The 18224-nt window shown below is 38.1% G+C and overlaps 1 protein-coding gene across 2 annotated transcripts in view; it reads right to left on the reverse strand.

The window, feature by feature from the left end:
• The window catches only part of RSPO3 (R-spondin 3), an 89497-nt gene that overhangs the window by 56523 nt on the left and 14750 nt on the right, over positions 1 to 18224 (reverse strand). For both annotated transcript variants that reach the window (XM_051854359.2, XM_002714805.5), the window contains exon 2: positions 1315 to 1506. In XM_051854359.2, coding sequence (XP_051710319.1) covers positions 1315 to 1506 — 192 coding nt within the window. The remainder of the gene's footprint in view (positions 1 to 1314; positions 1507 to 18224) is intronic.

Genomic DNA, 18224 nt, shown 5'->3' on the forward strand with positions numbered 1-18224 from the left:
CCAGGTTTTCCATGTGGGTGGCAAAAACTCAAGTACTGAAGCCATTACATGCAGCCCCACAGGGTATACATTAGAAGAAGCTGGATGAGAATAGGACTTGCAGCAAGTATTATGATATAGGGTGCTGGTATCCCAAGTGACATCTTAACCACTGTGCCAAACATCAACCTCAGGGCTGTTAGTCAATCAACAGATATCTGATAACCCACAATGATCTAGGCATTATTTTAGGTATTTCTGGCTAGCAGTGCACAAGAGAAGTAACTCCTAGTCTTCACGAAGCTCACATTCTAACATGAGAGATGCAATACAATAAACAATAATGGTTGACACTCAGATGGTAATTACTGTAAGCCAGGATTGCGACAAATATTTCACAATATTAAATCCTTAACACTCTACAGTAATCCAATGAGGCAGTCACTGTCATGATTCCTATTTTACAGAATCTGAGGCTCCAAAAGACTAAACTACCCCAGGATCACAAAGCAGTCAGTCTGCTTCCAGAGTGATAAGGGCTCTGGAAAAAATAACATATGCTAATGGAAGATAAAAAGAGATGGAGAATTACTTGTAAGGGGAGAAGGCTGATTATTTTGGAAAAGATGGTCATGGAATGTCTCACTGAGAAGGTGACAAAGGAGCAGAATCTTAATTGACACAGCCAATCAAGCATAGGTGTGGTCAAGACTTTCCAGACTGCCAGAACAGCCAGGTTAATACAGATCATATAAGAAGATCTTGTAAGAAGGCCAGTGAGGCTGGAGCAATGATTGTGTGAGGGTTGGAGGGTATGAGTTTGGAGAGGCAGGCACAACTACATGTGATAGTTGTATAACAGAGTGATATTTCCTAATTTATGGTTTTAAAATATCATTTTGGGTTTCAGTGAGGAGGGTAGTCTTAGGGTCCAGAAAAGGATGCCTCTATCATATATTTCCAGTGGATGGATATTTATTCATTGGTCATCAGTTGTAGACTGGAATCCTTTTTGAAGCCAAAATAGCTAAAATGACTTTTCAAGTTATTAAATGCTTGGATTTTATGATGGAAATAGGAACAAGTGGAATTGACATTTATAGTTCTTTTCTACAGGTTCAGTGATTAGCAATCATGTTCTCAACCTTCGTTTTTACAGTTATAGTGAAAGAATCTTTTCTAAGTTAGTGGTAGAAATGTGGTTCAGCTTAATTACCAGATAAACATTCTTATTTTCTTATTTAACATTGAACATCACAACTATATTAGAGGCCATGTCAGTCTGGAAAAGTCCCCAAGGATGAGATAAAAATATAATTTTGGGAAGGCACTTACTTGTACACTTATTTATATCTGGATATCGAGTTCCATAATATCCACTTGGACATGAAGAGAGACACACTCCAATCTGCTTCATGCCAATTCTTTCCAGAACAAAAAATAGTCTGGGCTTACATGACAAACATCCATTGTAATCTGAACACGTTGCACAGCCTCCTTGGCAGCCTTGACTGACATTAGGATGCACTGGGGAGACAAATGGAGAAGACACAAAGAAAGGTTAAATCATAGGTACAGAAGTTAAGTGACATTTCCTGGGCAGTATATACATTATATTTAATTAGCTTTCTTTTTATTTGTTTAGAGATGTATTTTATTTACTTGAAAGGCAGAGTTAGAAAGAGAGGGAGAGACATAAAGAGATCTTCCATCCACTGATTCATTCACAACCCGAATTGGTTGTGACACTGGGGGCTGGGCTGGGCAGAATGCAGGTGCCAGGAACTCCACTCTGGTCTTCCATATAGGTGACAAGGGCCCCAGTTCTTGGGCTAGCTCCCACTGCTTTTTCAAGGCACATTAGCAGGGAGCTGGATCAACAGCAGAGCAGCCCGGACTTTAGCCAGTACTCATACAGGATGTCAATGTCATAGGCAGTGTCTTAGCTCACTCTGCCACAATGCTGGCCCCCATCATTAACTTTCAAGTTGATTGCAATGGCTGAAAAAGTCAATTTTTTCCTTAACTTTTTTATGGTCTGATTTTTTTTCTTTTTTACGTCTGTATTGTTCTCGATTTGAAAAATAAGAATGTATTTTCTCAAACAATTTACATAATGAAATATCCTCTGAGAATTAGCATCCTGGAAGACTGAGGATTGTGCTTGTTGAAATGAATATAGATTACTTTTGATTTTCACTTAGGTAGTGGAAGATAAGCACATCTCTAATTTAATCAGCAAGTCTATATTATAACTTGGGGCCTAACTTGATTAAAAGCAATGTATTCTGGGAAATCTTTCTTCAACTACTATATGTCAGAGAAGATGATTTTACTCTGATTCAATTCTAACTGATTTATGAAATGTTGCTATCTACTCAGCAACCTGCAAAGCTGATAAAATGGTAAAAACGTGATGCATATCTTACCAGTATTTCTGCATGAATTTTATGCATTTATGGTAATTTACATTCAATATTTTATCTTTTAGGAAGGCCATCTTATAGTTCCTGTGCCTTCATCTTGCACCTACTCAAGTGAAATGTGCATTGGGTGAGGATGGACAAGTCAACCATACAAATCCCTCCTTCACATATTCCCAGGTTTCCAAGAGTCACTAGTGTATGGGATCAGAGCACTCATTATCAAGTTTCAATAAATATTAACAAACATTTGGGAGATTCCAATTTATTTAAGATTTTCACCACATTGGACTTTCTTATGACTATTAACTAGTAGTCATCATCACATATAGATGAGCTGGTGGGAACTGTGAACAAGCAACTCCCATGCAAAGGTGTTTGGATGACTTTCTGGCCTAAGGTGTTCTTGATTCAAAAATAATGGTAATGACTATCATCTTTGCAGTACGCTGGAAGGAAAAATAAATCATGATCCTTTGAGAAGCAAATGTTGATGCACAGACTCTAAATGTTTCCCAGTGTATTTCTGACATTTTTTGTTGGTAGTGGAAGGGACAGCATCTGCTGGACCTTGTCATTATTAAATCTGTCTTCACAGCGATGTTGGTTATTACAAAGTTCTTAACCACAAAAACAAATTTCTCCAGGCTTAGTTAGAAGGGGCACCCATATGACCCAACAGCCTTACCACAAGGGTGCATGGGTTAGCTACAGAGAGGTCATTCGGTTGACCAGCATCCTCTGCCTGTAGGAAATCATCCCTGAATCAGCCACAGGAACCACAAGCAGCTCATTCTCCTTCCAAGACGTTTTGTAAATAAACTGAGGAAACGTGTGGGGGAGGGGAAGTCTGCTTTTCCAGTACATGCTCCTCTGTGGGGTGGGGTGAGCATATAAAGTGGCACAGGAGGTTTAGACATTATAGGGCCTGGGGGACTTGTAAGTGAAAACTGCTTTCCAAGTAACAGGGTCATTTTTCATGCCAGGAACTCAGCATTGGAGACTTACAGAAAATGTGTACATATTTTAAGCTGGACAAGACCCTAAAAAAGAAAGAGACAAATGAGTCCACTGTTCAATACCCATCAGAATCCATCTCAAAAAGCAATAGGCATAGGTTAAAAAGCTGTAAAACCTTTCCACAAGAATTGTGAATGAAGAAGTGGACCTCAACTTGAAAGACAATCACTCCAAGTTCAGGTCACTGAGTCACCCTGGGTTTAATGAAAATGGATCAAAGTAATCTATGCAAATATATCCCTGCTCCTGAAATATGACTGTTGAGAGAAATCACACAACCATAATTGTATGCACCCTGAAACATCTGTCAATTGTGAGATATGTTTGAATATATCAGTGATAACTATAAACATGGTTTATATATTTGGAGTCTCAAAAAACTGACATGTCTTAAGATAAATTTCAGTTTTCATTGAGTTTTGGATGCCTTGCAAGTTCTCCAATAGAGAACACTGCATGAGTTTCATACAGTTTCCACTGAAACTTTCTTATTTTCCACTGCCAAAGTACCTTGCTCATTTACCTCTTTCTCTAAAACTTTTGCTAATGAAATATAGCATAGTTAATACTACGCTACAACAATTTTTCTTGCTTTTTCACATTTTGCCTTTTTAGACAAAGATTTCTGTAAGAATAGATTTTTGAAAAAGCAAGGAAGACCTGGTTGTCCCAAATCTCAATGACTTTTTGTTTTTAGCCAGTGAATTTATAACAGGGGCAGTGAATTTTGAATGTGAAATGATGGCAAACTTTACTTGTGTTTTTTAAAAGATTTTTATTTGTTTATTTGAGACATAGAACTATAGACAGAGAGAAAGGTCTTTCATCTGCTGGTTCACTGCCCAAATAACCCCAAAGGCTGGAGCTGGGCAGATCAGAAGCCAGGAGCTTTGAGCTTCTTCCAGGTCTCCCACATGGTTGCAGGGGCCCAAGCACTTGGGCCATCTTCTACTGCTTTCCCAGGCCCTAGGCAAAGAGCTGGATGGGAAGAGGAGCAGCCAGGATGCAACCAGCACCCACATGGGATGCCGGCGCCATAAGCAGAGGCTTAGCCTACCACGCCACAGCACAGGCCCCCTAACTTCATTTCTTTAAGAAGATTACAATACTGGCTATAGGAAGTGAGAGAAATGGAGACCATGAATTTGAGATTCTATCATTTCAGCTTTTTTAAAAACTTGAGTAGTGACTGCTTTCCTAAATGCTGTATAAGGATCACTCAGTTGTACAGTCAGTATTACACAACTAGATACAAATTTCCCAAGCTTCATCTTCAGGCAAGAGCTTTTACTTTTTATATGGAAACCACAGAAAACTTTGGTCTGGATTGACTATAACAACCCTTTCAGCAATAAAATCTTGTGATTCTAAGTCAGAAAATAGAATTTTACTTTGTCAGGCTTTTATCTTTTTTCCTATTCTAATAATAACTTGTATCTCTAAATCATGTTTTGAAATAATATTTATATACTATTATTTTATGAGTGATAGAGACATTGGTAGTGAACTGGTAGTTTTCGGAGTGCCTCACACTTGAACTTAATCTCAAAAAATGAGTTGGTATTTATCAATGCCTAAATGGCCATATGGCTACAGCAGCACAATTACCCAAATCAAGAAGGAGACTGGCATGATTTGATGCAACTGATGCAAAGGGTTAGGGAATGCAGAGGGAGGTATCAAGAAGACTGAAGTATAAGACAATCTAAACTATGTAATCCTCTGTGAGATACATCAAAGAAATTAGCCCATAGCCACTCGGGGTGGGGGCCTTGGATAGGGGGGTGTCAATTGAGTGATTAATATGATCAGATTTGTATGAAAAAGACACTTTCCCTGGCAACATGGTAGGCATGGAAACTCAGGGACAACTAATGTAGCAGTCAATGTAAGAGGCTGCTGATAACTTAAAATACAGGTAAGCCCTTAGGTAATGGGACGTTTTGTAAGTGTAGCACCAAATACAAGGACCAAGACTGTATGAGAAAGAAGGTTTGAGAAGGTGTATTTTCAGTTGCAACCTCTGAATTGGTATATGTGTGGATACCAAAGGAGTAAAATTCTGTAGTTGAGGAGTTGGGGTAAGGTGCATATAATAAAGAGGTCTACAAATATAAATAGGGCTTGGAATCACTAATTTTGCAGATTTTATGATGTATCCAAAAAGTGAGACTGGGTAGATGGCAATTACTTTTAGGTAACTGTTGGAAACGCACATGCCAGTCTCTAGTCATAGCCACTGAATTAGAGAAGACATCTTGAAAGGGGGAGGTGCTGAAGAATGACAGGAAAACAGTTCAAAATAAGGGACATCTTGAGAGAGAAAAACATATATTATCAGCAGATTTTTCTAACACTTTATATTTGTATACCACTTTTGGTTTTCAAAGCATTCATATCACAAAAGCTAAGTGAACTGTAGTAACTGTCCTATGATGTATATAAGTAGACACTACCATAATTATTCATTTTTGAAACCCCGAACTAAGACTCAAGGAAATGCTATAAACTAATGAACACATAGTGAGGCTAGGTCAAGGGTTAAAGCCTTGATCTTTGATATATAGTACCTGTATCTTAAGCATAAGTAAACTTTAGAAGTTTAACAGAGGTTGTGACACAGTAGATTAAGCTGCTGCTTGCAAAGCAAAGCATCCCATATGGGCACCGGTTTGAGTCCAGGCTGCTCCACTTCCATTCCAGCTCCCTGCTAATGTGCCTGAGAAAACAGCAGACGATGGCCCAGGTACTTGTACCCCTGCACCCACCAGGACAGGGCTCCAGACTCCTGGCTTCAGGCTTTCCCACCCCTGGCCATCATGGCCATCTGGGAAGTGAACCCGCAGACAGAAGACCTCTCTGTGTTTCTCCTTCTCTCTCCGTAACTCTGCTTTTCAAATAAATAAATAAACCTTTTTTTAAAAAAAGTGTAACAGAGAGAGATATGAGTTGGAAAATAGGCAGAATTCAGCAGGAACTCTAAACTGGAGCTACAAATATGCCACATACATGATAAAATTAGTGTGTCTTTCCCTAAAATTAAGAACCAAGGAACTATTTTTCTTCACTTGTTTATGAAGGTTTTATATGAAAAGAGTATATACCAATTCATAACTTAAACCAATTTAGAGTGTCTCAAATTTTGGCAAACCTCAAGTAAGAGACTTCGATTATTTTAGCTATTATGATATATCAAACCAGCATTGAAAGTTACTTCCATCATTGGAAACTAAGTTCTGTTTCTTTAACAACTGAAGTCCAAGTTTTTAGAATTTTCCCCCTTCTAAAGCTTAATTGCAAATGTCTTAATATCTGTTATAAGTTGATGTGTGAAAGAAGTCCTTTGTTGCATGCTACCAATGACCTTTCATATTTATCTGTGGTTAGAGAATTGGTAGAAAAACAAAATTTAGTAGCCCTTTGGTTAATACAACTGGTCTGAGTTCAAAGCAAGTGTCAAATACATGAAAGCAACTTACTGATTTTTATAATGTAGATAATTAAAAATAACTAAATTCATAAAATCGATGTTATTTTTAACCAAAAAAAACCACTTCTACAGAGACTTTTTAAGCATTCTTGTCTTGACAGTATTTGCTGTCTGGCTGCTGTGGTTTTGGTGTAGTGTGTGTCCTTTAAAGTTTTCACATGATTGAGGGCTTGGTCCTGAAGGTGGTGCTGTTAGGCAGCAGTGGAACCTTTAAGAGGCGGAGCCGACTGGGAGGTCTTTGGACCAATTGGGATGTGCCCTCAAAAGGAAATGTGTACACTCTCTTTATTTCTGCTTCTGATTTCAGATGTAATCACTTGTTTGCTCCTGCACACACTGTCACCAATGCTTTCTATACCATAAGGTGATGAAGCCAAAGAGCAGCCCTTGCTAAGCCTGCACTATGCCATTTGGACTCTGAACCTCCAAAACTGTGAGCCAAATAAACCTCTTTTCTCATAGTTGGCCTGTGTCAGGTTTTTATGATAAAATGAAAATCTAATACATTGGTCTTTCGTATGAAGGTCTTAAGAGACAGGGTAAAGAGACCAGCAGAATTCCATAATCAAGGTTGTTTTTACATTTGTCCTTTCCTCTATGTCTTCTTCTGGGCATTCATTCATCTTGACTGAAACTTTTTTGAAAACAGCAGCCTGTTTGGTCTGATCATTTCTTGATAATTCTGAGATTCTATACAAGGTAGCTATTTATTGAATGTGTTGTCAACAAAGAGTTTTTGATTGAATGAATGAATTGGATTTAATGCAGACATCCAAGTGAATACAGACAATAAATATAAAAGAGAAGCTATTTATTTGGGTTTTAAAAAATAATAAAGACTTCAGAGCTGGCGCCGCGGCTCACTAGGCTAATCCTCTGCCTTGCGGTGCCAGCACCCCAGGTTCTAGTCCTGGTCAGGGTGCTGGATTCTGTCCCGGTTACCCCTCTTCCAGGCCAGCTCTCTGCTGTGGCCCGGGAGTGCAATGGAGGATGGCCCAAGTGCTTAGGCCCTACACCCCATGGGAGACCAGGAGAAGCACCTGGCTCCTGCCATCGGATAAGTGCCGTGCGCTGGCCGCAGCGCGCTGGCCGCGGCGGCCATTGGAGGGTGAACCAACGGCAAAGGAAGACCTTTCTCTCTCTCTCTCTCTCTCACTGTCCACTCTGCCTGTCAAAAAAAAAAAAAAAAAAAGACTTCAGGCCAGTGCTGCGGCTCACTTGGCTAATCCTCCACCTGCGGCACCGGAACCCCGGGTTCTAGTCGCGGTTGGGGCACCGGATTCTGTCCCGGGTTGCTCCTCTTCCAGTCCAGCTCTCTGCTGTGGCCTGGGAAGGCAGTGGAGGATGGCCCAAGTGCTTGGGCTCTGCACCCGCGTGGGAGACCAGGAGGAAGCACCTGGCTCCTGGCTTCAGATAGGCACAGCACGCCAGCCTCAGCGACATTTGGGGGGTGAACCAACAGAAGGAAGACCTTTCTCTCTGTCTCTCTCTCTCTCACTGTCTAACTCTGCCTGTCAAAAAAAAATAATAAAGACTTCAAAGCAGGAAATATTTAATTGGAAGTATTAATAATACAGTAATTGATTTTAAGTGGGCTGTTCCTAAGAATACCTGGTAAAAGAATTAAGTTCCCAGTTACATACACTTTGAAGATGCTTAATATCAAATAAATTACTTTAAATCAAATAGTAATAATTTTAAAAAGTGATCCATGCACCAAGAGAGAGAGAGAGTCCAGAGTTTCCTTCTTGTCTAAGTCAGTATAACAGATTCTACTATATCTTGGGACTTCATTGTTACATAATTCTATTTAAATTGAGAACAATGTTACGGTCACTGAAAATTAAGAAATGTTTCATGGTTCCTCCGGAATGCTTGCCAAAGTTCACTTTAAGAAAAATTGAATGTTGAAAATTTGAATTACTTGGCAATCTCTTTCAAACTGTTTTGCATCCACCCTAGAAAATACTGAAAGTCAGTGTTTTTATGTATTCATAAGTTAAAACTTCCAAAATAAAACTGACAATGTGTAGGTCTGCAGAACCACTTAGGCAATTTGGGAGAGTTAGGTGTAGATAGCAACACAGATACAAAAGCCTTGTTGAGTAAATATAACTACTTACTGGGACATAGTCCATTTTTACATTCTTATAGTATGATATATGAAGAAAGAGAAGTCTCTGTTCATGTTTAAATATTCAACCATATATAGATGTTGCTATTTTTGAAATACTGTTTTGATGGTTTTAATGTTTCAAAATAACAATGTGTTAATCACAAAATGAATTAAATTTAGTTATTTAAATACACATATGTATACATGTGTGTCCATAAGTAGGCATATATCTATCTTTATATGCATATACAGAAAGACATGTGCATGCATGCACATTTATGCACCTGTAAACCTACATACATGTTATATTTGGTGTTTATCAAAGCCAATAGCAGATATAATTTGAATTATGATAGTTAGGATAAGAGTGTTCTGCTCTTTTACCACATTCAGTCACTGTAATCTGAAAGTCTGTGCCTGCACCAGTGGGTTTACAGAATTCTTAACAGTCAGAAAGGAATGTATTTACCAGCTGCTAAATACAGCAGAGCTGGTGCTCTACTGTTATTATTATGTGGGGAAAATACTGTTTTTAATGGAAATGATTTCTTCTAAAACTTGGAAAACTTTTCTTTTTCTCTTACTGAATAATAATTTCCTGAAGGGAGTCTAATATTTATAGTCTATAAATACTTTAAAATAAATCCACAGCAATAAGACAAACCTAACATTAAATAGCAGTTAACTAGACTTTCCACTAAAATCAAGTCAACCCAAAATATTAAGAAAATGGCTAGCAAATAATGGTAGCTGTAGAATTCCTGAAATCTAAGATATGATGAATATTTGGCAGCTGGATGCAAACTTGGTGGCAAAGAGCTATGCTTTGTCTAACCACATGGTATAGAATCAGGATTGGAAATGAGAGACGGGTGAAAGTGGGCTACAGTGTATATGGGCGCACTGTGGAAACTATGATTTAGGTTTTCAACAAAAATTTATGAGAGCCCCTATGTGCCTAACATTACACATACTGCAGAAAATGCAAGTATGAAAAAGACACCAGTCATGTCATGATGCCACGATGTTTCCTAGTTATAAAGCAAATGAGTGATTAGACTGTGATGAGTATTGGGAAGGAAATAAACAGGTGGGTAAGGCAGAGAATAGCTCCGGAAACGTCTTCAAATGTGGTGTTCAGAGAAGACTCTACGTTTCCTTCTTAGTTGAGTTGAGAGGTGGAGGGTGAGAAGGGGTCAGCCTGAAAAGCTGAGGAAGGGTCTTCCAGGTAGAGTAATGCTTAAGATCTGAAGTTGTATAAGTTGTATAAGGAGGAACAGCACAGCACAGGAGGAGCCCCGAGGCTGCAGATTCGTGAGTGACAGATGAGGAGGTGATAGGGGAAGGGTGGAGCCCAGTCTTACAGATCCTTGTGCACTGAAGTCAGCAGCTGAAGTACTTTCAGAATCTGCATTTCTCAGTAAATTTCAGAAGTAAAAAAAAGGACACATGGGAAAGAACACATGTTGCCTCGTACAGTTATTCACTTTAATTTTTGTTAATTTTATGGGTCTTGGAGTGGGACCAGCATCTTGTATTCCATGAAAATATGTTCTCTTATTAATTTTTATACTAGAGTAGAATGTTCTAGCCATCAACAAACTTGGTAATTTACATTCAGATTCCAGTCTTTGAAGACTGTGTATCAATCTAAATGTTCTTTGCTCTTGGGAACATTTCATTTCTCCTCTGTTCCTCCTCTTCTCCCTCTAGCAGTAATTTTAGTTTTAGTTTGCATCAGGATTTTAAACATCCACTCCCTTTTATTGGAGTGTGTGTGTGTGTGTGTGTGTGTGTTGGGGAGGTTATGTTAGGGGAAATAGAAATTTATGAAACATATAAGAGATCATAGGAACAAAAAAAGAATTAAAAAATACTATTTCGCATAGAATCATTTCTTTTTCTTTTTTTTGACAGGCAGAGTTAGACAGTGAGAGAGACACAGAGAGAAAGGTCTTCCTTTGCCGTTGGTTCACCCCCCCCAAATGGCTGCTATCTGAAGCCAGGAGCCAGGTGCTTCTCCAGGTCTCCCATGCGGGTGCAGGGCCCAAGCACTTGGGCCATCCTCCACTGCCTTCCTGGGCCACAGCAGAGAGCTGGACTGGAAGAGGAGCAACCCGGGACAGAATCTGGCGCCCCAACCAGGACTAGAACCTGGGGTGCTGGCGCCGCAAGGCAGAGGATTAGCCAAGTGAGCTGCGGCGCCGGCCTTCACATAGAATCATTTCTTTCTTTCTTCTAAATTCTTGCCATCATCAATGCATATTGAAACAGTCTAAATAAAACCCATAGCAATCAAATCATATTATGATTGTTTGCTCCTGAAATAACCTTTATTTTAGAATCGCAGTTAAATTCATTTTTCTGTCAAATGAATTAATAATGTATGGGCTAATTTCAAAGTAGATCCTTCCAAAATAGTGAAACAGTTTTTGTTTTCCTGTGACCAACCAGACAACTGAGTTGATACTTCTGTGAAAACGGCAACAAAAGTATATGTAAAACAAAAAAGGTAGAGTTCTTTCTGCTAACCTAGGAAACCTATTTTAAAGCTAATGCACTCTGCTACTGGTCTAAAATGTAAGGTTCTGGATCAGCATCTCCAGCTGTTGCTAAGTGAGGGAAAGCCTTCCCTCCTCCAAGTGGCCATGTTCCCAAGTGGAGGTGAATAGAGGACAAGAGGTGGGTGGAGGTGGGGAGAGAGACCCAGATTCTGCAGAGGGCCAGGACCTGTTGATGAGTTAGTGGGTGGTAATAACAGCACTTTTCATGAGACAGATCCAACACTGTTCATCCAACAGTGGGAATCATTATGTGCTCTGGTTTGGCTAGAAGAGCCAATCCTTTTTTTTTTTTCTTAAGGGGACAAATAATTAGAAATCAACATAAACAGAAAATGTGATAGTTTCATGGTAATGAATCTGCATGGGTGTGAGTCCATAACTACTAACTTCACATTCTTGAATGAAACAAACTTCAGTTTGTGCTAAAAACAAACTCCACTTTGTTATACTATGAATAAACTTGGATCTTCCTGCCACATTGCATGCTAAAGTAGCATATCTGATGGCTGCAGCCTTAGCATAAGCAAACAGTGGGTGAGGGACTTGTGGTATTTTAACAGGCACAGGAAGATGTGCAAATAGTGGGTATACCATTTACAAAAAATCCAGCTTTGTGTGTCACATCTAAAGTCCTGAGCAGAGAAAATAAATGGAGTTTTCTCCTAGTTTCATAAACCTTCTGACAGAATAGGAGTATGCATGCAGCTTTGCTGAGGGTGAGGCATTTCTGTACTTATATGCACAGTTCACTGCATTGTCACCGCATTCTGAAACGGGCCTTCCAGTCTTCCCAGAGGAACACGTGGATACGGTGTAAAGGCACTGGCCTGGATTCCTGCAGAGTCTGGTTTTCAATCCCAGTCCTGATATTATCTGGCTGAACTGCCAACATTGATCACTTAATGCAGACACTGCTAGTTAGTGAACATATCAAGATAAATAAAATCAATTACTGTGCCAGTCAGTTTACAGGCTGATAATTTAAACAACAGCTGCTTATCCTTTTTGAGCCTCAGTTTCCTCATCTATAACATGGAAACACTCAAGTAATTTGATATATAGTGAAAGAATTAAGTAAGGTACTGTGAAAAGCACTTAACATATTTGTAACACTCATCAAAAATCAATATATAGAAGACAGTTTCTCTTCCTCAAGGGGCACTAACTACATCCTGGGTTATCCCCACCATATTCAAGGTTGCTGGAAGCTTTATCCAATAGAAATTCTGAAAACCCTTTAAATAAGAAAGCTGAAATGAGGGCAAAATGCAGTGTTTCATTCTGAGACGGGGAGCCAGGAACTCCCTAACCATCAGACAGGGTGTCTACTTTTGAAATGCTACAGACATAGGGTGAAATGGGAATTACTGGTGGTCTCACAAAAACAAAACAAAGCAAAAACAAAAACAAACCCTGGGAAATAAGACTTCTAAGGATCTAGTGACATCCTGAAGACAAATACGTCTGTAAACAGACTGAAAGTAAGACGTGCAACCCAAATAATACCAACATGGTACAGTCAACTGAAAGATTTATGCCTGTGGTTCTAAAACCTCACTGTGTGAAAAACTCACTTGTTTAACATGTGGATGCATAGGTTTCTATCTCACACAATTTGATTTAGGAATAAGGAGTTTGATTTGGACACTGCATTAAGGCAGCTGCATTTAGAAGCTGTTTCTGGGGGTAAATTTCATGCATCTGATATGAATATCATACTCGCAGTATCCAATCATTATCATCTTGACAAGTCAGTGTGTGCTCTGTGATCACTATAAGTAGATTTCTAGTGATGGGTCATGCTCAGAGACAAAACACAGTCTCTGACTCCAGTAGCCTACAATACAGTCAGTACAATTATCTTTCTACAGTCTAAAGACCACAATGTATAGATCAGAAGTTGAATGCCACAGAAATTAAAAGAGGGGAGCTAATACTGATGGTTGAGATATCTGAAGAATACCAAGAGCAATTATAGGCCTTAAAGGAAAAAGAAGAAATTAAACAATTGGAAAGGGAGAAAGAGCGTAAATGTTATGAACAAAATTCTCTATGTTGGAATACATAAGGAATATTTAGGATGCCAAATATAACCATGAAATTTAAAAAGATGTTAATACTCTTCCTTCTCTTAAACTTTCTAATGAGAATACCAAGATCCAGAGAGTGAATTAGCTTGAATTATAGAGGGATCTGGTTTAAAACCCTTCTCTAGAATGGTCTACTCGATCATGTCTAGTAAATCAAATATGATGTTTAGGGGAAGCCCATACAGTTATTTTTATTAAAAATAAAATATTTATTTTTAAAAATCTTCTTTTATAAAAGTTCAACTTATTTCTCAGGGAATTCTGCTACCACAGGGAATACTCAGTATAGTTTCGCTTTTTTTCTAAGATAGTTTTTCAATGATGCTTGATGCTCTTGCCTCAGTATCTCAGATGCTGAGCTCACATATGGATATTTAAATGGGACAGGTCTTTAAGGACCTGGCAGTTCACCATGTCAACCAGTGAGATTCTCATCCATAACAAAGATTTCCCCTGATCTATGTTATCAAGTCCAAAGAAATTAGACTAGTGGTAGGAACATCACAGGAGATATAGGAGGACTGTGGCAGTACAGGAAAGACCATGAACTTGTAGAAAAACAAAATAAATATTCCTCTATAGAATTTTAATGCCATAACTTCATGATACTATGCAAATCACTTAACATCATTAAGATGTATCCATAAAATGAGTATGATAAAACCTGCTCCACCCATTCCAAAAGGGAATTGAAATAAATCAAATAAGACAATGATGAGAAAATCTCCTTATGCTGTACAAGATTATTCTGATATGTTTTGATTAACAATAGACATAATAATACTTACCAGATCAAGGTTGGATTTGAACCTCCCTCTTTCCCAGAAAATGAATAAGCAAGTGTTGCCTGAGAAAACTGATCATTGCATCTGATAAGGGTGTGTATGATTGGTTTGTTTTTGAAAGTTGTTGCTTAGATTACTGCAACAGGTTATTGTAGCTTTTTAAAGCTTCAGTGTCCTTGAAGTAAGGAAATAAAGAGATTGTGAAATAAATCCTCAGCCAATGAACAGATAATTCTCTTTAAAAAGGCCATTAATTAAACAAATATGAAGTCAGATTGGCAGCAAACCCACAGAGCACTTCTCTGGAATGTCAGAGCTTGGAACCATCTGCTGTGTGGTGTTTGGTGTTGCAGAATGGCCGCAGGAGTCATTTTCTACTCTTGGCTCCATTGCAAAGTGACTTCAGTCAGGTCACTTACTTCACTGGTTTCTCTTTGTCTTTGTCAGTAACATGAAAGGATCATGCTGCACACATGATTTAAAAAAAAATCTCCCTAGCTATTAAAACATATTGCATGTCTAATAGACAGGTGCTCTTTCTCTACTATTTTCTAGCTCAGTAAGCTGCTGAAGTCAGGAATCTAGGAACTGTCTTCATCTCCATGTCCAAACACACTTTCCTGTAGATTCTACCTCCTTCATTGACAGACTTAACATCTTTCCATCTCCTCCATCACTACTGATACCACTTAGCAATCAGAGTGATCTTTTAAGAACAGTAATTGCGATCTTACCATGTCTCTGCTTTTAAAATAGTCTAATGCCTGTCATTATACTTTCCAAATACCACCGTCCATTAGCTCAGTTCACTCTTTCTCACCCTAAGTTTTTATTTCATGAAGTACAGTTACATCTTAGCTGCAGGAAAAGAACACTCTCTCGTTTAAACCTCCTCTGCCACCCTCCTTTATCAGGCCCAATGAAAGGCAGAGGGTTGGTTGTGGTCAGAAAATCTGGGTGCACGTTTTAGGTGTACCATTTCTGGCTGTGTCACTTTGATCTATTTCTTATTGGTGTTGAGCCCCAGTTTCTTCATTTACAAAATAGTTAATAATAGATCATAAGATTGTTGTGAAGGTTATATGAGATTCCACAGGTAAAAATCGCTGTTAGTTGCTTCTCCTTACTCAGAAATGTTCACAAGTTAGTGATAACACACAGGAAAGAGTTGAATCAAGTTAGTTTAAGACTCTGAATTTCAGCAACTGACATTTTTAAAGCTATCAAACAATGTCAGGAAAGGTCATCAACAGACTTGCATTAAGAAATCCAAATAACTTGTTGACAAGTGTTTGCCAAACTGGTGCTTTAAGTAGATTGGACTGTATGTTCCATGTAGTGGTCAAGGGGTTACCATAAAAGGTTTGAAAATGCCTCAGAGGGATGGACAAAAATGCACTATTTTTAAACTTACAATATTTTAGTGTTTGTTTGGTAAAAGTAATTCCAGTTAATGAACTAGTGTGAAAGTTCAACTATAGAAATTAATCAATGTGCTGAAAATGGAAATTTGCTCAGCCAAACTATGCCACTTTATTACAAGCTTTACCTAACAATGCCAACTGCGTTTATAGTGCGCATAGCATGCTTCCTATAATTGTCACAAACGTCATGCTAAGTGGAGGCTCCTATTCATTGGTCATAAATTTTAAGACAAGAAAATACTGGGAGGGCTAATAAATTCCAGTGTCTTCCGTTGATCTTCCTCCTACCTTCCTGCTTCATCCCCACAATGCTGTCTTGCATCCCTGTTTTACAGAGAAAAATCTGGATATACATGAGTTCAGTAAACTAGTTTTCAATTCTCTTTAGACAAACCTAAAAAAGAAATAAAATGCAGCTTATAAGTGATATCTAAGTGTTCTAATTTATCTTAAGCTGAAGGGTTTTTTTTTTAATTCTGGTTTCATATTTTGTTTCCTTAACCACTGTGAAATTCTACAAGGGCCGGTTTCAGTTGTGTTTCTGATCACTTTTGTAACCCTGAAACACAATAAATGTTCCATAAGTAGTTGTAAGATTGATGAATGCAAAATGTTTTATTTAAGTCTAGGTTCAATTTCATTTTCCCTCATGTCTTTCTGCACAAAAGTATTTCTTATGCTTCTTAGCTTTTCCAAAATGGGGTCTAAAAATTTCATGGAAGTACAAAGGGAAACATACCTTTGAATTCCAGACCTAACTCTCCATTCTTGATGTTTTGACAGGTAAGTATTCAAGGTGAGAGCACGCTACCAGAAGAAAAGAGCAAAGCCCATTGAGCTGTTGGAGGGATTCAAGCAGTTTCCTGCTTTCAAGTAAATGAAAGATGTGTCCCATTTCATAGTAGATACAACTGAATTGTAGACTAAACGATTTATCTAAATTATACTGCATGGTATAAATTAGAAATCAGTCTTCTAGGTTCCTAACATGGAATTTCTCTCACTATAGTGCAAAGCAAAGATGATTTAGATTCAAAAAAGTTTCTTCTGCAATGAAGTTCATGATGTTTCCACTTCATTTCCCATAGACCCCTTTTTATTATTTTCTTTGCTAAATAGTAGTAAATAGAGGATTTAAGTGGGAATCAACTGGAAAGACAGCAGTGAATAATTGCCTTTGTATCTTTGAAACAAAAACAAGGAGTAAAATCCCATTGTAAATGTTCTAACATTGTTTGCATAGCATGTTTTTCCTAAAATGGTTTTATACAGGAAGGAAAAATCTTAATACAGTATTTTTAAAGTCTTACTTCTGAAAGAAAAAAAAACTGTAGATACCAATGAGAAATGTTAGACAGTGAATTATCAATAAATACACTGAATTAGAATTCATGGCTTTTCATATTTTAATGTGATCCTTAGGTCTCTTAAGGAAGAGGAGACAGTAACTAGTCTAATGGATACATTCTTTCTCTGGTGATGTATCACAGGGATCATTGGTACTGTAGTTATTTGAAACTCAGTGAAATCTCTGATGATGTCAATTGCTTGACTGGGTAACCACCTAGTATATCATATATCATAAACACTTGAAAACGTTGTGCAAACAGCAAAACACAGAAAGGGAACACTGGTGAGCTTTCAACCCTTGGGGTTCCTAGTGCCACCCTATTTTAGCAAATGATATTTGATATAAGCATTAGAGCTCAGCCATTACTCTTTTTAATAGTTCTTGACTAATAATATAGAAACAAAAGCTTGTATCAGATCAGATTTCAGATATTGTACTTCATTTTGGCAAGACTATGGAGAAATAACTGAGTTCCACCTTTGAACTAGTCTAGTGATAAGAAGATTTCAGTTGTCCCCACCTTTTTAAAACTATTAAAATATCAATATAAAATTTTCGCTACTTTTAATTTAAATGAACTCATTTGCCACATATTCTGTATATATTAAAAAGTCATCTCCATCGTGATAATTTAAAATGGTATTGTCAGTTCAAACTACACAGAGTTCATTCTAATTCTTCTCTTTGTTCCTTTTCCTTTGGTCTTTTCTCCAGTATACAGTATATGAATCTATGTACTCAATAGCATAAGGCCTGCTGTTGCAAACATTAATAAGATCTATCATTTAGGAACAGTTACTTACACTTTGTTTAATCTCTAATGGAAAGGATTTCTCTAAATATTTACACCAGAACAGTTGTCAGAATGAATCCTGCAAAATTGTTGGCATATTCCCAGAAGCAGGGGGCTGATGCAGGGGTAAAGGAGGGGAGATTTCTGGTCATATAATTTTAAGCAGCCTCGAATTTCAGGGAGCTGCCT

The sequence above is a fragment of the Oryctolagus cuniculus genome, chromosome 5 (assembly GCF_964237555.1).
Source record: "Oryctolagus cuniculus chromosome 5, mOryCun1.1, whole genome shotgun sequence".
Classification (NCBI taxonomy): Eukaryota; Metazoa; Chordata; class Mammalia; order Lagomorpha; family Leporidae; genus Oryctolagus; species Oryctolagus cuniculus.